Below are 24,925 nucleotides of genomic sequence, written 5' to 3'. Positions count from 1 at the left end.
GTGACATCACGTGACCCTTGTCCCCCATCAGCACACAGTGACCGATAGTAACCCCCCTCCCCTGACACGTCCAATCAGCGCCCGGCCACGCCCACTGTCGCTCTACTACCGTCCAATCCCCGCCCTCAGGTGACATTGTCTGTGTAACGGCCTTAGAAGCCACGCCCAGACAGTGCTCCTCATGCCCCGGCAACCAATCAGCGCTGGGAGGGGCGTGGAGTAAGAGCGGAATCCCCGCCCTGGGCGTGGCTTGTTCGTGGGGGCTGCTCGGTCCAGTCAGGGCCGGCGGGGAGCTGGAAGATGGCGGCGGCCTCGGGGTCTCTGCTGCACGGGGCGGCCGAGGCGCTGGGGGCTTCAGAGGCGGCGCTGAGACTTATCCTGTCTATCTTGAGCGGTGAGTAGTGTCGGGGTGTGGGAAGTTTATGGGGACGGAGGGGTTAAATATGGAGGGTCCCTTAAAGGGTGTCGGTGAGGGGCCCCTGTGGTGAGTCCTGAGGGGGGACCTGGGACTGGAGTGTGATGGGGGGCAGGTCTGTCAGGGCTAACAGGTGATCTATGGGGAGGGGGGAGTGCTGATTATATATGGTGGCTCAGGAGGGACAGACTTCTGGGACTGGGGGGGATGGGGCTCATTCACCATGGAGTGGTAGACTATGGGGGGGCAGGGTAACTTCTCCAGTCTAGGGACCGCCCCATTGACCAACAAGTCTGCGCAGTCCGGGTATCCGCTGATCGGTAACGTTATAACCGCCATGTGAGGTCATGTGACCGAGGTCACCCCGGGAGAGTCACCTTGTGAGTAGGGATTGGTCAGTGCTTGTAGTCATGTGACTGCTTTGCGGGGTACCCTAGTGCGCCCGTAGTCATGTGACTGCCGTGTGGTCACCATTGAGACCCTTCCATAGAGCGTTGTAGTCATGTGACTAGAGCAGTGGTCCGCAGCCTGAGGGTCTCCGGTGGTGGCATTACTACAACATAGCCATCAGGGCATGCTGGGAGTTGTAGTCTTGTCGCAACTGGAAACCTACAGGTAATGTCCTGGACCCCGCTGAGCCCCTGTCGCCATGTACATGGAAGCCCTTGTATTTGAGGAGGGGGCTAAATGTACATTTATTAAGTTACTTGGCCCGGGGGGTCTATCGGGTCATGAGCAGATACGGGAGAGGGGCGTCACCCTGGCTACAATGTATCAGTATGTGTGTATATATATATATATATATATATATGTGTGTGTGTGTATCAATATGTGCATATATACAGTATATATAATATGTTACATCCTTGCAGTATAGCAGTAGGTATATATACAGTATATGTAATGTTACATCCTTGTAGTATAGCAGTAGGTATATATACAGTATATGTAATGTTGCATCCTTGTAGTATAGCAGTAGGTATATATACAGTATATGTAATGTTGCATCCTTGCTGTACAGTATAGCAGTAGGTATATATACAGTATATGTAATGTTACATCCTTGTAGTATAGCAGTAGGTATATATACAGTATATGTAATGTTGCATCCTTGTAGTATAGCAGTAGGTATATATACAGTATATGTAATGTTGCATCCTTGCTGTACAGTATAGCAGTAGGTATATATACAGTATATGTAATGTTACATCCTTGTAGTATAGCAGTAGGTATATATACAGTATATGTAATGTTACATCCTTGTAGTATAGCAGTAGGTATATATACAGTATATGTAATGTTGCATCCTTGCTGTACAGTATAGCAGTAGGTATATATACAGTATATGTAATGTTACATCCTTGTAGTATAGCAGTAGGTATATATACAGTATATGTAATGTTGCATCCTTGCTGTACAGTATAGCAGTAGGTATATATACAGTATATATAATATGTTACATCCTTGCAGTATAGCAGTCTATGTGTATATACAGTATATATGTTACATCCTTGCAGTATAGCAGTAGGTATATATACAGTATATATAACGTCTCCTCTCACTTCCTCCCGTCTCCTCAGGTTACCCCTTGGCCTTATTCCAGAGATACTTCCTTTTTAAGAAGCAGCCGTCTCATATCCATCTGTTCAACACGGTGACCGGACTCTGCATCGCCTACTTTAACTTCGGTACGTGAGCACTGCAGGGGGTCGGGGGGGACATGACATATCATAGTGAGCGGCGGATCTTGTAGACTCGTCCCCGCTTGCTGTCAGGGAATGGAAACCACCTGTGTATGGATGACCTGATAATTCTGAGGGGTTGTTACACTTGTGTGCAGTCTCTGCGCTGATAGGTTGTTACAGTGTATCAGTCTGGGCCATGTAGATGACTCTCACCTGTGCTGATACATTGTAGCAGACTATCATCAGGGTGACGGTACATTGTCCTGCCCTACTGATACATGGTGACAAAGAATCAGCGCAGGAGGGACACTTCTCTGTAATAGACTCCAGACTGATAGATTTTTCCTGCGCTGATGCATTGTAACAAACAGTCAGCTCAGTGCTGGGATATGTCTAATTCTCGGGTCACGTCTGTATTTGGAATTCCGTTTGCAGACTCCCTGAAACCTCACGGACTGCATAGACTATAATGGGGTCCGCCTGGTGTCCACACAAATCGTGCTTAGAGAAAAGTGCTGCTTGCTGTAAACCGAGCGTAAAACACACAGACCCCATATAGTCTTATGGGGTCCGTGTGGTTTCTTAGCTAACTGCTTTTTAATGTGTTCGGTATTCCACTCGGGGGGGGGGGGGGGGGGGGGAGTCCCCAAATCACAAACATGGGGATAAGTAGCTCCCTGACCCATTGCAGCAAACTACACACCGGAGAGAGCTTTGTATCAATCTGGAGTTCAAGCCTTCTAGAGAAATCCCTTTGTTGTGCTGATAGTTTGTTACAATGTATCATTCTGGAGGTCTGTGCTGTGCTGATAGCTTGTTACAGTGTATCGGTGCAGTCAGATGTATCCGTCTGCTGTCAGGACAGTTCAGATTACAGAGGATTGTCCGTGTAATGGAGATAATGAGGGTAACGTTCAGCGGGCAGGAGATAGGACTAATGGGTTTATCGGCTGATAGCGTGCGGGCAGAGTATGGGCACCGCGCCAGCCTGACTCCTCCACATCCTACAGGTGGACACGGCTCACCCAGCAATTCCTTAATACAGGTTTATTACAATAATAAGGTCGTTTCATCCCCAATTCTTCTGTCCTTAACCCCTTCACTGCCTGGCCATTTGGCACCTCCGACGGCCACAACATGTACAAATAAAATCTACTAAATTCCCGCCATATACGTTCGGGTGCAGGGTCCGAGTACACTCAGTACTGCAATATTGCCTGAAGATACCTGTCCTGTTTTTGGTAGGAAAGTGTCTGACCATTGCAATCCCTGGACCAGGGTCTCAGCATGGAATAGCGCAGTACTGCGCATGTACAATGTATGACCGCCGCTCTATTCACTTCAGGTTGAAGGGAACATGTCATCAGACCCACAGAGGGTCACACATGCGATGTATACACACAAGGGGCACCACTCTGGTGATCACAAATGTCCCGGTGGTCATAGACTTATCCCCTATATTATGGATAGGTGAGAAGGTTTAATCTTGGGACTACCGCTTTAATCCATTTTATCTGCACTGATACACTGTAACGAAACATGGCAAGAAAGAGATCTTTTGCTGCAGGTTGTCTGGACTGGAAACCCTTGTACTAAACTCTGTACAGGATATTCCCATTCACTGACAGCAAGCAGCAGAGCGGATAACATGAAGATTAGTGGTGGTGCGAGCGCTCTGGCCCCCACTGATCAGGTGACAAGTCTTATGGCAGAAGCCAAAGCCAGGAGGAATTAGCCTAAAGCCATCAGCAGGACCTGACATTCCTTAAAGGGTCAGTGCACCATTCAGTTCTTAAAGGGCTCCCCAGTGTAGAGTAAGCTTAAAGGGATTTCCAAGGTAGCAGGTTATTTCCTATCCACAGATCAGTGGGGGGTCCGGCCGATCAGGAGAATGGGGGTCACCTAGTTTTGAATGCAGGCCCGCTCTGTTCATTTCAATGGAGATAGTCGAAGTACGGCGCTGCGTTATCTTTGGCGCTGCCATTGAGTTGCGTGTACCCAACCAGCGCTCTGTTCCCAATAGTCCCCCATTCTGCAGATCTGAGCAGTCAGACCCCCACTCATGTACAAGTTATACCTTACTAGACCCAGGTGCTGCGCCGGCCCTTTAAGATACCGGATCCCGCTGACGGCTTTAGGTTAATTCCTCCTGGCTTTGGTTCCTACCATCAGATTATTTACCGCATGGTATTTACTCGGAGCATGTAAGTGAACGGTGCCTTAGGGGCCGAAAATTTCAGCATAGAGCGGCATGTGGGCGCACCCCGAGCTCCTGGCACACGCCGGCGCTGGCCATCATCCCATGTCGTAACCTCTCGCTTACTAAGAGTTTATCCAGATGCCTCGTAGCAGGGCGAGACGTCTTATATGGGTATGCCCGCTGTCCGCTTATCTAGCACTGACATCTTTATAAAGTTATTGAAGGAAATCACATGACTCCTAAAATATAAAAATGACTGGTCAGATGTCCCACAGGCATCCGTCACTTATATCTGCTCCTGGGAAAGCTGGGTGTCTAACAGTATGGTGCTGTTAAAGGTTTTTGGTGACTGGTGGATGGCAAGCTAGTCCCCTTTTCTTGTACAGCTGCTTCACTATGCAGGCGTGACGTTCAGTAGTGTAGAAAAGCTGGGTGACGATCAGTAGAGTCATCTTTAAAGCTCCTATGTAGTGGCATCACTAGACAGGCATGCTGTTCAGTAGTGTAGAAAAGCTGGGTGGCAAGCAATATGGCAGCCCTTACAGCCTGTGCCCCACTATTATCTGGGTGACCGGTCACATTAGTCGTTACTCAGCTTCACCCAATGCAAATAATGACCGAACAGAAGAGTCACGGACGGCGATCAATAAGGATTTACATCTACTTGTGTATTTTAAAGGGGACACATAAAGCGAGTCCAAACTCCACCAGCGATCCCGATCTGTGATGTAGGGGGGCGCTACAACTTACATTCCTGACAATTGTGTCAGGGGGAAGGGCCTTTGTATTTAAGTCATTGTTGTGTAGGGGGAGGGGAAGGGAGGTGATCATTAGGATCTGCAGGTCAAGAGATCAATAGAAGTATCTGAAACCAGTCTGTCTGGTTACTGGTTAACCCTTTAGTAGAAGTGAAGGTCATTTACTGTTACACCGAGGACAAATTCTATTATTGTCACCTGTAGAGTGATTAATAATTAATAACTAGTAGATGTGAAGAGGAATAATACTAGCGTAATATACTGCCCCCTGTATGTGTAAGAGTAACTATAATACTGCCCCCTATATGTGTAAGAGTAACTATAATACTGCCCCTATATGTGTAAGAGTAACTATAATACTGCCCCCTATATGTGTAAGAGTAACTATAATACTGCCCCTATATGTCTAAGAGTAACTATAATACTGCCCCTATATGTCTAAGAGTAACTATAATACTGCCCCCTATATGTGTAAGAGTAACTATAATACTGCCCCTTATATGTGTAAGAGTAACTATAATACTGCCCCTATATGTGTAAGAGTAACTATAATACTGCCCCTATATGTGTAAGAGTAACTATAATACTGCCCCTATATGTGTAAGAGTAACTATAATACTGCCCCTATATGTGTAAGAGTAACTATAATACTGCCCCCTATATGTGTAAGAGTAACTATAATACTGCCCCTATATGTGTAAGAGTAACTATAATACTGCCCCCTATATGTGTAAGAGTAACTATAATACTGCTCCTATGTACAAGAATATAACTACTATAATACTACTCCTATGTACAAGAATATAACTACTATAATACTACTCCTATGTACAAGAATATAACTACTATAATACTACCTCCTATGTACAAGAATATAACTACTATAATACTACTGCTATGTACAAGAATATAACTACTATAATACTACTCCTATGTACAAGAATATAACTACTATAATACTGCTCCTATGTACAAGAATATAACTACTATAATACTACCTCCTATGTACAAGAATATAACTACTATAATACTACTGCTATGTACAAGAATATAACTACTATAATACTACTCCTATGTACAAGAATATAACTACTATAATACTGCTCCTATGTACAAGAATATAACTGCTATAATACTGCCCCCTATGTACAAGAATATAACTACTATAATACTACTCCTATGTACAAGAATATAACTACTATAATACTGCCCCCTATGTACAAGAATATAACTACTATAATACTACTCCTATGTACAAGAATATAACTACTATAATACTGCTCCTATGTACAAGAATATAACTACTATAATACTACCTCCTATGTACAAGAATATAACTACTATAATACTACCTCCTATGTACAAGAATATAACTACTATAATACTACTCCTATGTACAAGAATATAACTACTATAATACTACCTCCTATGTACAAGAATATAACTACTATAATACTACCTCCTATGTACAAGAATATAACTACTATAATACTGGTCCTATGTACAAGAATATAACTACTATAATACTACCTCCTATGTACAAGAATATAACTACTATAATACTACCTCCTATGTACAAGAATATAACTACTATAATACTACTCCTATGTACAAGAGTATAACTACTATAATATTGCTCCTATGTACAAGAATATAACTACTATAATACTACTCCTATGTACAAGAGTATAACTACTATAATACTGCTCCTATGTACAAGAATATAACTACTATAATACTGCTCCTATGTACAAGAATATAACTACTATAATACTGCTCCTATGTACAAGAATATAACTACTATAATACTCCTATATAACTACTATAGTACTGCCCCCTTTGGCTATGACCTCTTCATTACACCTCCTCTTATGTCTCCTCCTCTCTTAGGTTCTCAGCTCTACCACTCCTTGCTATGTATTGTTCTCCAGTTCCTCATCCTTCGCCTTATGGGGAGGACGGTCACTGCAGTGTTAACCAGTTTCTGCTTCCAGTTGGTGAGTATAATAGACATGTGGCGCCTCCTACAGGCTAAGCAAAGATAAAAATAAATAAGATCTGGAATTAAAAATACTTTTCTTTGTGGTCACAGGGTTATCTATTGTCTGGCTACTATTACACAGCCACGGATAACTATGATATCAAATGGACGATGCCGCACTGCGTTCTTACCCTCAAACTGATCGGTGAGTCTTGTCATAGGAGCAAGAAATGTCTACTGTTTTCAGTAATGTATGTACACAGTGACTGCACCAGCAGAATAGTGAGCGCAGCTCTGGGGTATAATACAGGATATGTAATGTAATGTATGTACACAGTGACTGTACCAGCAGAATAGTGAGCGCAGCTCTGGAGTATAATACAGGATAAGTAATGTAATGTATGTACACAGTGACTGTACCAGCAGAATAGTGAGCGCAGCTCTGGAGTATAATACAGGATAAGTAATGTAATGTATGTACACAGTGACTGCACCAGCAGAATAGTGAGCGCAGCTCTGGAGTATAATACAGGATAAGTAATGTAATGTATGTACACAGTGACAGTACCCGCAGAATAGTGAGTGCAGCTCTGGAGTACAATACAGGATAAGTAATGTAATGTATGTACACAGTGACTGTACCAGCAGAATAGTGAGCGCAGCTCTGGAGTATAATACAGGATAAGTAATGTATGTACACAGTGACTGCACCAGCAGAATAGTGAGCGCAGCTCTGGAGTATAATACAGGATAAGTAATGTAATGTATGTACACAGTGACTGCACCAGCAGAATAGTGAGCGCAGCTCTGGAGTATAATACAGGATGTAACTCAGGATCAGTGCAGGATATGTAATGTTTATCAGACCCCATTACAGTTGTGTGAATACTCCCTGACATTCAAGGCTCTGTCTGTGAATTCCTTCATATTGTTATAATCTGTTTGCTGTTAGTAAATATGAAGATTCTTGTGTACATCAGTGAAGCCGGGCACAGCTGAGGATTTGTTACAGTTGTATCCTGATTACAATTCTCTCGCCTGCGCGGATACAATGTAACAGCCTGGAGGTCACATAGCGGATTATCTATAGTGGATGTCATTGCAGCAAACCCTCAGTTGTGACAAGTTTTAGGTCTGGATTAGCAGTAATGTAGAGAATTGCAGGGAACAGCACATTGTACAATGACTCACACCCTAGTGCTGGTATATAGTACAGACCTACCTGTGCAGCGTTTATACAGTGTGTATATATATATATATATATATATATATATATATATATATATATATATATACTCTTCCTGCGCTCACTGTCCCTCTCTTCGCCTCTTGCAGGACTCGCCTTTGATTATTACGATGGAGGGAAGGCTCAGGTTCGTACGTTGCGTCTTGTCACCCGGCCAGCTCGTGCTGCACCTGTAATTACCCTGAACACGGTCCAAGGAGGTTTGCTGTAATTAGTCAGCCCTCTGGATCTCCTCCTGTCGCTGTGCCAGGGTGTTACCTGTCTGTGTCAGGCGGGTTTTGTTACACTCCGTATCCTCCAGCGTGTATATATTCCTAGAAAGCAGCGGCGCTGTCAGACACTTCCCTTCTAGGCTGACGGCACAATTTGGGGTTTGTGGACGCCATCGAGGAAAAATAGGCAATATTTAAAGCGACAGTAACCCCAAAGTTGTCTCTGTAATTTAGTAGCCCATATGTGTTTTATAGGGGGCTGCGGGGAGGATTGTGTCTGTGATATGAACCTGTCTTATGCTCCGCCCCCTCAGGTCCTGCACCAGCCATAATATAGAATATCAGTGTTACGTTACATGCCAAGATGTCTCCTAGATTCTGAGTTTATCATCTCCTTAGCAGACATCTCTGACCCCGGATCAGCAACGCTATGCAGTGGCGAACGTCCCCACCCTGCCGGAGGTCTGCGGCTTCTCCTACTACTATGGTGGCTTTTTAGTTGGACCTCAGTTCTCGATGTGCAAGTACCTGCAGTTTGTGACCGGTGAGCTGACCGATGTGCCCGGACAGAGACCAAACAGGTGAGGGGATGAGGGGCCTTCTATGGGTACACGGGCACAGCGTGTGACAACCTCTTACGTGTTCTCCCCCCTCCCCATACAGTCTCGCACCAGCGATGAAGCGGCTGAGCCTCGGGCTCTTCTTCCTGACCACATACATGGTGTTCGGCCCCTACTTGCCTGACAGTTACTTCCTGACAGAGGAGTATGCGGTAAGAGACAGCACAGGATGGCGGTACATCTCAAGATACAACCTGCAATCTGGGCGCAGTGCCCGAAGCATAAAATCTGGTGCTTTATAAGTGAAATGGTGCAACTGTCAAAATGTGGTTTGTTATCAGCGCCCTCGTGGACACATATACAGGGGCCTATCAATGTGCGCAGACCGTGACCGGTATATAGGGCTGCACTAGAGTAATAAAACAGACTGCAAACAGTCCCGATGGTCGGTCCTCCTACCGTTTTGTGTTCACTTATTGCTTTTGTTTTTTTCTCTTGGGATCTTCTCTAGAACCAGCCATTCTGGTACCGCTGCGTGTACATGACTATCTGGGGGAAAATTACACTGTATAAATATGTCACCTGCTGGCTGGTAACGGTAAGTGCATGAATTAGCACATTTCTTCCTCCCTTTTCAGCAGCTTATAGAAAATGTTGCGTATAAGACAAGAGGAGGGGTATGCAGCTGCAGATGGTCTGCCTAAGGATGCCCGTACACTGCGAGGCCCAGCGATTTGCATGTGGATGGAGCAGTAAGGGTAACGTGATTGGTCAGCACCGCGCTGAAATCACTACAGGAAGCGCCGGCCCACTTTGCAGGAGCGGAGAGATAAAAAATGTAGAGAGAAGGAAAATAATCTGCAGATAATATGTAACGTCTCTGACAATACTCAGTGACTGAGGGGGAGGGGGAGTCATTAAGATCTCATTATTAACCATATTCTCACTAATTGTTAATATCTGATCTCTGTGAAGGCGTCTGTCTAATATCTCACCGGGTCTGTTTCCTGTCTTATCATAGGAGGGCGTCTGTATACTCTCTGGCCTCGGCTATAATGGCAAGGATGAAACAGGTCAGACACGATGGGACGCCTGTGCCAATATGAAAGTGTGGCTGTTTGAGACCACACCCCTATTCACAGGAACTATCGCCAGCTTCAATATTAATACCAATGACTGGGTGGCGAGGTAAGAATCTGACTCCAGAGCTGTGCTCACTATTCTGCTGGTACAGTCACTGTGTACATACATTACATTACTTATCCTGTATTATACTCCAGAGCTGCGCTCACTATTCTGCCGGTGCAGTCACTGTGTACATACATTACATTACTTATCCTGTATTATACTCCAGAGCTGCGCTCACTATTCTGCTGGTACAGTCACTGTGCACATACATTACATTACTTATCCTGTATTATACTCCAGAGCTGCGCTCACTATTCTGCTGGTACAGTCACTGTGTACATACATTACATTACTTATCCTGTATTATACTCCAGAGCTGCGCTCACTATTCTGCTGGTACAGTCACTGTGTACATACATTACATTACTTATCCTGTATTATACTCCAGAGCTGCGCTCACTATTCTGCTGGTGCAGTCACTGTGTACATACATTACATTACTTATCCTGTATTATACTCCAGAGCTGCGCTCGCTATTCTGCTGGTACAGTCACCGTGTACATACATTACATTACTTATCCTGTATTATACTCCAGAGCTGCGCTCACTATTCTGCTGGTACAGTCACTGTGTACATACATTACATTACTTATCCTGTATTATACTCCAGAGCTGCGCTCACTATTCTGCTGGTACAGTCACTGTGTACATACATTACATTACTTATCCTGTATTATACTCCAGAGCTGCGCTCACTATTCTGCTGGTGCAGTCACTGTGTACATACATTACATTACTTATCCTGTATTATACTCCAGAGCTGCGCTCACTATTCTGCTGGTGCAGTCACTGTGTACATACATTACATTACTTATCCTGTATTATACTCCAGAGCTGCGCTCACTATTCTGCTGGTACAGTAATATCGGATCAGTACAGGTCTTCTCTTTGCTGTCCGTCCTGTGTTCTGTGGCTGCAGCTCTGGTTGTGATTGGAGTACAGTCGGTTATTATTTCGCCTTCACATTACCGGGTGAATTTTGCAGATTATTTTTGAATATAATATTTGGCTGTGTTGTTGTTGCCATGGCGTTTATGACATTAACCCCGCGTTCTCTTCTTCCTCTCAGATACGTTTTCAAGCGTCTGCGCTTTCTCGGTAATAAGGCCGTGTCTCAGGGAGCCGCCCTCTTCTTCCTGGCCATATGGCATGGTCTGCACTCGGGATACCTCGTCTGCTTCTCGCTGGAGTTCCTGATAGTCTTAGTGGAGAGACGGGTGAGCGGGGTGTGAGGTGGAGAGGGCGACGTCTGATGGCGGGGGGAGCGGTTATGGTGCCGTGTGATATATAACTGTCGTTCCCTTTCTCTCCAGGTGATGGAGCTGGTGAGGGACAGCCCTGTACTCAGCCACATCTGCTCCATACCCCTGCTGCGCCCCCCTCTGTACCTGGTGCAGCAGTTCTTCCACTGGCTCTTTATGGGATACCCGCTGGTGCCGTTCTGCCTTTTCACCTGGGACAAGTGGCTCAAGGTATGAGGACGAAGCAACGTAACATGTCACTGCAGCAGCGACGTACTCAGATGTAGCAGTGCTGAGATTGTCTGCACAGCAGAGATGTACCGAGCTGTAGCAGTAAAGTGAAGAACAACCGTACACAAATTTGATAGATTAGTGCACAGATGTAGCAGAGCTAAGCTTTTGTGTAGCAGAATAGTACACAGGTGTAGCAGGGATGCACACATATGTAGCAGAGCTGAGGCTTCGTGCAGCAGAGATGTACACAGATGTAGTAGAGCTGAGATGGGTTGCACAGTAGAGATGTACACATATGTAGCAGAGCTGAGGCTTCATGCACAGAGATGTACATAGATGTAGCAGAGCCAAGTTTTAGTGCGGTAGAATACTATCCAGATGTAGCAGGGTTTGTCAGCGCAGTAGAGATGTACACAGATGTAGCAGAGCCAAGTTTTAGTGTGGTAGAATACTATCCAGATGTAGCAGGGTTTGTCAGCGCAGTAGAGATGTACACAGATGTAGCAGAGACAAGTTTTAGTGTGGTAGAATACTATCCAGATGTAGCAGGGTTTGTCAGTGCAGTAGAGATGTACACATATGTAGCCGGGCTGAGGCTTAGTGTGGTAGAATACTATCCAGATGTAGCAGGGTTTGTCAGCGCTGTAGAGATGTACACATAGGTAGCCGGGCTGAGGCTTAGTGTGGTAGAATACTATCCAGATGTAGCAGGGTTTGTCAGCGCAGTAGAGATGTACACATAGGTAGCCGGGCTGAGGCTTAGTGTGGTAGAATACTATCCAGATGTAGCAGGGTTTGTCAGCGCAGTAGAGATGTACACATATGTAGCCGGGCTGAGGCTTAGTGTGGTAGAATACTATCCAGATGTAGCAGGGTTTGTCAGCGCAGTAGAGATGTACACATATGTAGCCGGGCTGAGGCTTAGTGTGGTAGAATACTATCCAGATGTAGCAGGGTTTGTCAGCGCAGTAGAGATGTAAGCAGATGTAGCAGAACTGAGATGATCTGTGTATTTTAGCAGATTTTGATCTCCTCGCAGGATTTGTACAGGATAAACATGGCCGCCTTCATCCAAAAACAAACAGTGCCACACCTGTCCATGGCCCAGATCCAGGGTTATACAACTCGGTGACAGGCGTGGTCCATTCTTTGGAAACCAGCGTCCATGTTTTCCTGTACAGACCCTGATCCCTGGATATCAGCCCTGGGGGGGAAACGTCATCTCAGTATTTCAATGACTGACACAGCTCTGTTACATGTAATATGACTTTACATCTGAATGGGACCGGTGAGGAGAAGCCCGGTGCAGGGCTCAGTTACCTTCGGCAGACACCCTGGTTGTCCTGATGGTGATGCCGACCTAGGGACAGCAGTGTTACCCCGCCCTGACGGCCTGTCGCTCTCTCCACAGGTGTACATGTCGGTCTATTTTATAGGCCATTTATTCTTCTTATTGCTGCTGTTTGCACTGCCTTATGCACGGAAAGTCCTGGTGCAAAGAAAGGACAAGCTGCAGAAGTCCCACTGACCGTGCTCGATGGTAAGAAGGAGCCGTCCAATCGTTGGACTCTGTTATCTTGTTGCAACTTGTGAAAATTCTTTCCAAATATTCTATCCGATTCTCGGAAAGCTGGGTAAGGACTCGTGACTACTATATATCCGACTGTGAGAGCATGGATTGGATACAGTTGTTGTATCCAATCCATTTAGGTGTAATTTGGCTGTTGTGACGGCTCCCACCCAGCTTTCCCAGATTCCTGTGATGCGTATCACTTCATTCCTCAGCAGATATATGGTGTAGATTCACAGCTAACAATAATAGGAGAGTGATGTGGGTGACGTATTCAGCAACACCCAGCTTTCCCAGAAATAGGATGTAAATGGCGGATGGAAAGGCGCCGTTCGCCTTTAATCCCGGTTTTTCTCGGTATGCAGATGAGTTCTCTCGCAGCACTGGGGGCGTCCCCAATGCTGAGAGCTCTCCAGCGCCATCTTCATCTGCAGCGAGGTCTTCACCACATCTTTTTCCGGCGGCGTGTTCTTCTAGGCCTTGGGCCTAGGGCAAGCCGACTGTGCACGCCCGCTGGCCACGAGAAAATGGTTGCTTACCATACTGTGGAAGCGGCCATTTTTCTTGTGGCCGTTGGCACGTGCAGTCGGCTTGCCCGAGGCCTAGAAGTAAGAAGATGCGGTGAAGACCTCGCTGCAGATGAAGATGGAGGCGGCGCTGGAGAGCTCTCTGGCAGCATTGGCGACGCCCCCAGTGCTGTTTGAGCGCTAGGGCCCGCCCCCAGTGCTGCGAGAGAGCTCATTTGCATACCGAGAAAAACCGTCATAGGTTTGTATAGGACATAGAACCTCATGTAAAGTATGGCTGCCCTAAACCCTTCTCTCCTGTCTCGGCAGATTGTATGTCGCCCGGCGAGGCGATGGTTAGCACACCTCCTTCCATGCCGGCCCCGGAGGACACCACACTGCCAGGGAGGACACAAATTGCTGATCCTTTTTTTTTTGTTTTTTTATTATTCTATTACAAACTGGTCGCCGATAATCCTACGCCAATGTAGGGGCCCCCCAGACGTTGTTTTATAGACTTTTCTACTACTCGGGGATGGGGGGGGAGGGGCGGTATTTCTAGGCTTTCTATTACTTGAACTTTTTAGGTTGCTGGAGACTTTCACCGACGGTCTGATCTCGGCTCCTTTCCTCCTCCGGGTCCCGTCACAGGGCAGCTAACCCCAGGCCGATGGTAAAATTGCACATAAGCACTGGATGAGGACGGTCCGAGGATGCTGGATTGTGTTGGGGGGGAGGGGTCTCTTCATGGGGGGAGGGGTTACAGAAGAGCACACCCTATAGCCTATGAGAAAACATGATGCCAAACATGGCCGATCAGAGCTTAATGTTGTCCAAAAAAATAAAATAAAAAAAGTGCACTTGGATTGGCTGTTGGGATCATGTGATCATATTGGGGGGGGGGAGGGGTACAGTCATGTCCTGCCTTTTTAAGAGCTGCAATAAAGCACTCTGCCAAGTCAACCCGTCTGTGCCACATGTTCATTCCTGACCCCCTGCCATCTGAGCGCGACCAACGGCGAACCGTCCCCAGCCGCTGTGAATACGGTTCTAGCGAGAGACCCCGGCGCAACGCAGATGATAGGAGGATTATTCATGGTTGGTTTGGCGTGTTTCGCATGTACATGTATTATTAGTCTGCTGCCTGTGTGTTGGGGAGTTTGATTTTTGTGGGGAGGGGGCCGTACCTTGAAAAATAATAATAAAAGACCCTCCATTCCCCTCTGATAACACGGCATGAGGCGTGTTTCATTGTGACGCAACGGGATTTAACCCTGTGTGTGCTGCTGTGTGCGGAGACAGTTTGTATTGCTGACTTGCCGGTGACAGAAAGAAAGAGCTGGATTTTATGGTGACTGTTGTGTTATGGTCGTAAAGGGACCATTAGCTGATCAGGAACAGCCCTCCAACTCTGCAAGCATGGCGGAGCGGCAGAAGAGAACGAAACGAACCAAAATGCCCAGGTATCGTCCTAACACCCCTGTGCTTCAGGCAATCACAAACAGTGCTCTGCTGTACAGTATACTGCCTGCTGGGGCTTCACAATATACCGCCCCTCTGTGCTGCATAGTGTGCTAATCTGTATACCGCCCCTCTGTCCTGCATAGTGTGCTGCTCTGTATACCACCCCGCTGTCCTGCTCTGTATACTGCTCCTCTGTCCTGCATAGTGTGCTGCTCTGTATACCGCCCCTCTGTCCTGTATAGTGTGCTACTCTGTATACCGCCCCTCTGTCCTGTATAGTGTGCTACTCTGTATACCGCCCCTCTGTCCTGCATAGTGTGCTGCTCTGTATACTGCTCCTCTGTCCTGCATAGTGTGCTGCTCTGTATACTGCTCCTCTGTCCTGCATAGTGTGCTGCTCTGTATACTGCTCCTCTGTCCTGCATAGTGTGCTGCTCTGTATACCGCTCCTCTGTCCTGCATAGTGTGCTGCTCTGTATACCGCCCCTCTGTCCTGCATAGTGTGCTGCTCTGTATACCGCTCCTCTGTCCTGCATAGTGTGCTGCTCTGTATACCGCTCCTCTGTCCTGCATAGTGTGCTGCTCTGTATACCGCTCCTCTGTCCTGCATAGTGTGCTGCTCTGTATACCGCCCCTCTGTCCTTCATAGTGTACTGCTCTGTATACCGCCCATCTGTCCTGCATAGTGTGCTGCTCTGTATACTGCTCCTCTGTCCTGCATAGTGTGCTGCTCTGTATACCGCCCCTCTGTCCTGCATAGTGTGCTGCTCTGTATACCGCCCCTCTGTCCTGCATAGTGTGCTGCTCTGTATACCGCTCCTCTGTCCTGCATAGTGTGCTGCTCTGTATACTGCTCCTCTGTCCTGCAGTGTGCTGCTCTGTATACCGCCCCTCTGTCCTTCATAGTGTACTGCTCTGTATACCGCCCATCTGTCCTGCATAGTGTGCTGCTCTGTATACTGCTCCTCTGTCCTGCATAGTGTGCTGCTCTGTATACTGCCCCTCTGTGCTGCATAGTGTCCTGCTTTGTATACTGCCCCTCTGTCCAGCATAGTGTGCTGCTCTGTATACTGCTCCTCTGTCTTGCTCTGTATACTGCCCCTCTGTGCTGCATAGTGTCCTGCTCTGTATACTGCTCCTCTGTCCTGCATAGTGTACTGCCCCTCTGTGCTGCATAGTGTACTACTCTGTATACCACCCCGCTGTCCTATATAGTGTGCTGCTCTGTATACCGCCACACTCTCTCTGCTTCTGTGCTGCTCTGTATACTGTCCCTTTGTGCTGCTCTGTATACCGCCCATCTGTCCTGCACTGTATACAGCCCCTCTGTGCTATACTATAAATCACCCCTCTGTCCTGCATACTGTGCTGCTCTGTATACCACCCTTCTGTCCTATACTGTATACCACCCTTCTGTCCTACACTGTATACCACCCTTCTGTCCTATACTGTATACCACCCCTCTGTCCTGCATAGTGTGCTGCTCTCTGTATTGCCTGTCTGTGCTGTATACCGCTCCTCTGTGCTGTACATTATACTGCCACTTTCCCCTGTATAATATGCTACCACTGTGCTGCACTGTCTATCTCTCCTTTGTCCTGCACACTGCCTCTATGTGCTGCCCCCATGTATGTGCGGTGTATGGGGTGTGATCACCTGCAGAGATATAACCTAGATGTGAGCTATACATGGGGCGGTGTTTGTGTCACAACCGGCCGACCATCTGCTCGGAGCATCACCTTAGAGACGGCGTCGCTGGCTTCTGTGTATCCTCTGGTGTAATATTAGTCTGATCTCCTGGGGCCGAGGCTGCAAGTCAGCGGAGAATCACTAAGTGTATGGCCGCGGCTCCCGGGGAGTCTTAGTGCTTGCCAAGGACACAATCAGTTGTAGCCATTTCCTTCCCGCACTCTAATACCCCCGATGGCTTCAGTCTGCCCCGGACTAATGCACTTTGTCATCGCACAAGATCTGACGGGTAAGAAAATGGAATTATATAGAAGAGGAAATGTGGAAGGAACTGCAGAAGAAAGATTTCTACATCAGAAACAGGAAACCGGAGGATTAGAGCAAAAATCCCGCAGAATAAATATTGTGGTGAGAAGAATCTCAATGAGAAGGATCACCAGATATTACCTATCCTATTATACTCCAGAGCTGCGCTCACTATTCTGCTGGTGCAGTCACTGTGTGCATACATTACATTACTTATCCTGTGTTATACTCCAGAGCTGCGCTCACTATTCTGCTGGTGCAGTCACTGTGTGCATACATTACATTACTTATCCTGTGTTATACCCCAGAGCTGCGCTCACTATTCTGCCGGTACAGTCACTGTGTACATACATTACATTACTTATCCTGTGTTATACCCCAGAGCTGCGCTCACTATTCTGCCGGTGCAGTCACTGTGTACATACATTACATTACTTATCCTGTGTTATACTCCAGAGCTGCGCTCACTATTCTGCCGGTGCAGTCACTGTGTACATAAATTACATTACTTATCCTGTGTTATACTCCAGAGCTGCGCTCACTATTCTGCCGGTGCAGTCACTGTGTACATACATTACATTACTTATCCTGTGTTATACTCCAGAGCTGCGCTCACTATTCTGCCGGTACAGTCACTGTGTACATAAATTACATTACTTATCCTGTGTTATACTCCAGAGCTGCGCTCACTATTCTGCCGGTGCAGTCACTGTGTACATACATTACATTACTTATCCTGTATTATACTCCAGAGCTGCGCTCACTATTCTGCCGGTGCAGTCACTGTGTACATACATTACATTACTTATCCTGTATTATACTCCAGAGCTGCGCTCACTATTCTGCCGGTGCAGTCACTGTGTACATACATTACATTACTTATCCTGTATTATACTCCAGAGCTGCGCTCACTATTCTGCCGGTGCAGTCACTGTGTACATACATTACATTACTTATCCTGTATTATACTCCAGAGCTGCGCTCACTATTCTGCCGGTGCAGTCACTGTGTACATACATTACATTACTTATCCTGTATTATACTCCAGAGCTGCGCTCACTATTCTGCCGGTGCAGTCACTGTGTACATACATTACATTACTTATCCTGTATTATACTCCAGAGCTGCGCTCACTATTCTGCCGGTACAGTCACTGTGTACATACATTACATTACTTATCCTGTATTATACTCCAGAGCTGCGCTCACTATTCTGCCGGTGCAGTCACTGTGTACATACATTACATTACTTATCCTGTGTTATACAGTATGTGGAGCTTTGTCAGTGTAGCAGAGCTGAGTTTGTCGCTGTTACTACCTCTGTATAGTTGGTGCCGCCTGAGCACGCTCCCCATATCCTGCAATCTGCTGACTGTCCCAGTGTTACAATGTATCCGCACACTGGAATGACAAGGCCGGGGATTTGGGGAAGATATAAGATAAGCGGCGCCTCCGTGAGATTTACATAGAATAGGAGAAGCCAGAACATATAGATGGACGTTGCGGTGGACGCAGAGCTCGTGTGCCGGAGAGATGGAGCGCGGAGACTCTCAACCCTGAAAAAGGAGGACAACGAAGATATGTAAGTGTGAATCCCGACTCTGCAACATGGGGGTGTAAGCAGGGGGTCCCCAGATCTATCCTGCAGACTCTACTGTCTGCTGGGAACCTATTACATAGAATTCTAGCTTTACAGTAAGGACTGACACAAACAGAATAGATGGAGCAAAGTTGGTGCAGACAAGTAGATGTTATGGCTGTCATTGGGGAGGGGGTGACATGATTTCAGCCATGTTTACAGCCCGTGACACCCCATAAACTGCACAATCTTAGTTCTTCAGTTCACTGTGGCCACCACTAGAGGGAGCCACTGCTAGGATCCCCTCAGACACCAGCGGGTACAACTAGCACTTCTGTACCCCTACTAGGCCCCCCACAAATACCAGGGCCCAGGTTCGTCTATTTCTAGCTATACCTCCATCACTATGCGCTCAGTGTCGCCGCTCTACGTCCAGGACGCCATTACTACAGCCTTGTATTTGGCCTTTGTTCTGATCTTTGGCAGGAGCTGCACTTCTGAGAAGACCTTGTACTCTTCTTCTCCCCGGAGACTCTTGGCGGGATCGCTACTCCTGGTCATCGTCCTCCTCCTCTGTCTCACGGCCGCCATGTTGTCTTATTGTAAGAATATAATGTATATATATATATATATATATATATAAAATATTATTTACTGTGCTGAGATCCCATTGCCAGAATTTACAGGCCCAAAGCCTGAGGCTGCACTACTGACAGATCCTGAAAACAATGGGGCGGACATGAAACCTCATAGAAACCAATGACAAGGCAGCGTTTGTCAGTCAATGACCGTCAAATATTAAATTCTAGAAAACCCCTTTAATTTGGCGCACCACCTTGTTAACGGGAAACCATCAACAAGGTGGATCTTCTATTCTTTCTACAGATCTGTGTTTCGTACCGTGAGTCTCTATGATCGGTCAAAATTTTCTAATTTGAGACAAAAATCTAAAAAGTGACAACAGAATTAAATAACAGAAACAATAAGATCCGTCAACAGCGACTAACCTGCCTGATGATGGTTTCCAGGTACCAATACAACAAAAATGAGCTAAAATAGGTGGTGGGGGAGAGGTTGGGGTACACAATAACTGTAACAAAATGTTCTAAGAATTAGAATACCATGAAAAAAACAATAAGATCCGTCAACAGCAACAACCTGCTTGATGACAGGTTCCAGGGTATATGATGTCTCCATATTCAGTCAATATGTTCCAAATCGAGACGAAATCTAGAAAGTCATAAAATAAAGACACAAAAAGATCCATCAACGGCAACCGACCTGCCTGATGATGGTTTCCAGGTACATAAAGTAGGTGTTGTGTTGGGGGAGGGGGTGTATCAGGGTATCTCATGTCTCCATATTCAGTCAATATGTTCCAAATCGAGATGAAATCTAGAAAGTCATAAAATAAAGAAAAAGATCCATCAACAGCAACCGCCCTGCCTGATGACGGTTTCCAGGTATAAATAGGCCAAAAATGAACGTAAACAGAAGTGACGCCATATTGCAATATAATAATAGTGCTGTATATACAGGTCTGGCTATATATGGATGTCTATACTGTATTTCTGTGTCTTCTCCAGATTTCCAGGTGAGATCTCACCTGCGCGTTGCGGAGGGCGAGGTGCAGACTCTGCGCACCAACAGCTGCCACCTACAGGATGAGATGGAAATGACGCAGGAATATGTATCTCAGCTGCAGAGGAATCTGTCCTCCGTCCTGCAGGAATACCGCCACCTACATGACACTCTAATACCCGGCCTGCGGTATAACCAGAACCAGCACCAGGGGGCGCTGCAGGTAATAGAGCGCCAACGACAGCAGCAGCGCAGCAAACGGAGCAAACTGGAAGAGCAGTACCGAAACTTCCTGAAGGGGAACGTCCTGATCCCCAGGACCAGTGACCTGCTGATGGACTGCGCCGCCGCGGACCAGGACTTGGGTATCAATATTATCACTGGTTGTAGTTAGCAGAATGACCACAAGGTGTCACTGTGCAGAGCCCATAGAGAATACTCACCTGGACACAGATGTTCCCTATGACAACTACTACAGTGCACCAGGGGGATCGGCTGGGCTTTAGTCCTTTATCCAGGCCTCAGTTTTTCATATCTTTTCTTTATTTGTAGCCATGTTGTGCCCCTTCTGCCCCCCGCGGTGGAGGATCTATGAGCTGTCCTGTTACCTGCAGTCAGAAGAGGCGCAAAATTGGGAAGAAAGTCTGTCCTGGTGCCGGGAGAGGGGCGGATTCCTGGCGGTGGTCAATGACGAGGAGGAACAGGTAAAATATGGGCTGGGGGTGACCCCATAATAGTGCTAGAAAAAGGGACCCCATAACAAGGGACAGTCACCCCATAATAGTGCTAGATACAGTAACCCCATAACCAGGCACAGTGGCCCCATAATACTGCTAGACATAGTCACCCCATAACCAGGCACAGTGGCCCCATAATACCGCTAGACATAGTCACCCCATAACCAGGGACAGTGACCCCATAATAGTCCTAGAAACAGTCACCCCATAACCAGGGACAGTGGCCCCATAATACTGCTAGACATAGTCACCCCATAACCAGGGACAGTGACCCCGTAATAGTCCTAGAAACAGTCGCCCCATAACCAGACACAGTGACCCCATAATCAGAAACAATTACCTCATAACCAGACACAGTGACCCCGTAACCATACTGACCCCATAGTAGTGCAAGAAACATTGACCCTATAACTGGACACAGTGACCCCACAACAGTGCTAGAAACAGTCACCCCATAACCAGGGACATTCACCCCATAATAGTCCTAGAAATAGTCACACCATAACCAGGGACATTCACCCCATAATAGTCCTAGAAATAGTCACCCCATAACCAGGGACATTCACCCCATAATAGTCCTAGAAATAGTCACCCCATAACCAGGGACAGTGGCCCCATAATACTGCTAGAAACAGTGATCCTATAACTAGACACAGTGACCCCACAATAGTGCTAGAAAAAGGGACCGCATAACAAGGGACAGTGACCCTATAATAGTCCTAGAAATAGTCACCCCATAATAGTGCTAGACACAGTAACCCTATAACCAAACACAGTGACCCCACAATGGTGCTAGAAACAGTGACCCCATAATCAGAAACAATGACCTCATAACCAGACACAGTGACCCCGTAACCATACTGACCCCATAGTAGTGCAAAGAAACATTGACCCTATAACTGGACACAGTGACTCCATAATAGTGCTAGAAACAGTGACCCCGTAACCAGACAAAGTGACCCCATAATAGTGCTAGAAACAATGTTCCCATAACCAGACACAGCGATCCCATAATAGTGCTAGACACAGTAACCCTAAAACCAGACACAGTCACCCCGTAACCAGGCACAGTGGCCCCATAATACTGCTAGAAGTAGTGACCCCATAACCACAGTGACCTCGTAACTGGACACAATGACCCCATAACCAGACCCATACATATTAGCCACCCCTATGTCCCCACCTGCCACTTCCCAGCCATCCTATAGGTCACCTACAGTCCTCAGCGTTGACCTCCAGGGCTGCTTTGTACCCGTCGCAGTCTGCTCGCCCCGTATTAACCACATTTTATATCCCACATCTTTTCCATAGAACTTTCTGGAGGGTTTCGTCAATGTCACCGCCTGGATCGGCCTCTCGGATCATCACAGAGAAGGGAACTGGCGCTGGGTGGACGGGACACCATACGAGTCTACAACATGGTGAGGCGCAGACAGTTACAGGGACAATCTAGTTTGTGAAGGGGCTGCTCAGATTATTGCCCCCCATCAGATTATAATCCATGGTGGCCGCAGATTATTTCCATTGTTCTTGCTTTTTCTTTCTTGCTGTATCTATGTCCGCCACCAGATGGCGATAAAGGCTAATCATTCTCCACATGTCTCTACAGCACCACCTGCTGGCCAGAACTGGTACTAACATGATCTTCCTCCTCTTGTATTTCTGCAGGGTCTGGGGTCCGGAGCAGCCCAATAATGATGGTGACGAGGATTGTGTCACTTTGTCTCCAGCCTCGCAATGGAGCGATGAAGAGTGCAGCGAGAAATACACAAGTGTTTGTGAACGCCGCGCAGATCAGCTCAGCCTGAAGGGGGTCATTCTCAGTAACTGACCCCCCCCCCCCAGCCCTGTACTAGACCCCGACCCCAAAGAACCAGAACCAGCCCGTGAAAAACGTCTAGAGACAGATTAATAAATATCTACAGGCAGAAGGAAGTGCTTGTCATGGTCATTGAAAGGAAACCGTCAGTATGGAGATGTCAGGGAGAGTCCAAGAAGCAACGACAAGGACAGGAAGGAAGCGCAATGATTTACATATGTCTGCCCATTTATATAGGGCGCCCCCATCCTACATGTAGTGCAAGAGCCCCCCCAAAATATTACAGACCCCCAAAATTCATACAGACCACAAACCAAACACAAGCCACACAGGTGACCCACTAAATAATCACAGACCCCAGACCAGACCCCTAAACTAATACAGACCCCAGACCTGACCACTAAACTAATACAGACCCCAGACCAGACCCCTAAACTAATACAGACCCCAGACCAGACCCCTAAACTAATACAGACCCCAGACCAGACCCCTAAACTAATACAGACCCCAGACCAGACCCCTAAACTAATACAGACCCCAGACCAGACCCCTAAACTAATACAGACTCCAGACCAGACCCCTAAACTAATACAGACCCCAGACCAGACCCCTAAACTAATACAGACCCCAGACCAGACCTCTAAACTAATACAGATCCCAGATCCCTAAACTAATACAGACCCCAGACCCCTAAACTAATACAGACCCCAGAGAAGACCCCTAAACTAATACAGACCCCAGACCAGACCCCTAAACTAATACAGACCCCAGACCAGACCCCTAAACTAATACAGACCCCAGACCAGACCCCTAAACTAATACAGACCCCAGACCAGACCCCTAAACTAATACAGACCCCAGACCAGACCCCTAAACTAATACAGACCCCAGACCAGACCCCTAAACTAATACAGACCCCAGACCAGACATTATACTGGGGGCAGAGATGGAAGGGGAACATTATACTGGGGGCAGAGATGAAGGGGAACATTATACTGGGGCAGAGATGAAGGGGGACATTATACTGGGGGCAGAGATGGAAGGGGAACATTATACTGGGGGCGGAGATGGAGCAGGGACATTATACTGGGGGCAGAGATGGAGGGGGACATTATACTGGGGGCAGAGATGAAGGGGGACATTATGCTGGGGGCAGAGATGAAAGGGGAACATTATACTGGGGGCAGAGATGGAAGGGGAACATTATACTGGGGCAGAGATGAAGGGGAACATTATACTGGGGGCAGAGATGGAAGGGGAACATTATACTGGGGGCAGAGATGGAGCAGGGACATTATACTGGGGGCAGAGATGGAGGGGGACATTATACTGGGGGCAGAGATGAAGGGGGACATTATGCTGGGGGCAGAGATGAAAGGGGAACATTATACTGGGGGCAGAGATGGAAGGGGAACATTATACTGGGGGCAGAGATGAAGGGGAACATTATACTGGGGGCAGAGATGGAAGGGGAACATTATACTGGGGGCAGAGGTGGAAGGGGAACATTATACTGGGGGCAGAGGTGGAAGGGGAACATTATACTGGGGGCAGAGATGGAAGGGGAACATTATACTGGGGGCAGAGGTGGAAGGGGAACATTATACTGGGGGCAGAGATGGAAGGGGAACATTATACTGGGGGCAGAGATGAAGGGGGACATTATACTGGGGGCAGAGATGAAGGGGGACATTATGCTGGGGGCAGAGATGGAAGGGGGACATTATGCTGGGGGCAGAGATGGAAGGGGAACATTATACTGGGGGCAGAGATGGAAGGGGAAGATTATACCAGGGCAGAGATGAAGGGGGACATTATACTGGGGGTAGAGATGAATGGGGAAAATATACTGGGGGCAGAGATGGAAGGGGAACATTATACTGGGGGCAGAGATGGAAGGGGAACATTATACTGGGGGCAGAGATGGAAGGGGAACATTATACTGGGGGCAGAGA

At 47.0% G+C, this 24,925-nt stretch overlaps 2 protein-coding genes across 2 annotated transcripts; both read left to right on the top strand.

Moving 5' to 3' along the window:
* The first annotated feature begins 283 nt into the window (after positions 1-283).
* Positions 284-14,529, top strand: LPCAT3 (lysophosphatidylcholine acyltransferase 3). The gene is made up of 13 exons (XM_075258123.1): positions 284-394; positions 1,996-2,103; positions 6,949-7,055; positions 7,151-7,244; positions 8,375-8,412; positions 8,900-9,078; positions 9,161-9,269; positions 9,569-9,655; positions 10,079-10,245; positions 11,315-11,462; positions 11,559-11,717; positions 13,132-13,260; positions 14,127-14,529. The coding sequence occupies exons 1-12, from the start codon at positions 301-303 to the stop codon at positions 13,246-13,248; spliced, it is 1,407 nt and encodes a 468-aa protein (XP_075114224.1). The 5' UTR covers positions 284-300; the 3' UTR covers positions 13,249-13,260; positions 14,127-14,529.
* Positions 14,530-14,532: 3 nt separating this feature from the next.
* LOC142183185 (CD209 antigen-like protein 2) lies at positions 14,533-23,022 on the top strand. Its single transcript, XM_075258124.1, has 5 exons — positions 14,533-14,894; positions 20,420-20,779; positions 20,967-21,118; positions 22,463-22,572; positions 22,820-23,022. Exons 1-5 carry the CDS (start codon positions 14,774-14,776, stop codon positions 22,980-22,982), a joined length of 906 nt encoding a protein of 301 aa, XP_075114225.1. The 5' UTR covers positions 14,533-14,773; the 3' UTR covers positions 22,983-23,022.
* The last annotated feature ends 1,903 nt before the right edge of the window (positions 23,023-24,925 follow it).

This window comes from Leptodactylus fuscus, chromosome 10 (assembly GCF_031893055.1).
Source record: "Leptodactylus fuscus isolate aLepFus1 chromosome 10, aLepFus1.hap2, whole genome shotgun sequence".
NCBI classification, from domain to species: Eukaryota; Metazoa; Chordata; class Amphibia; order Anura; family Leptodactylidae; genus Leptodactylus; species Leptodactylus fuscus.
This window is presented reverse-complemented; position numbering and strand designations above follow the sequence as displayed.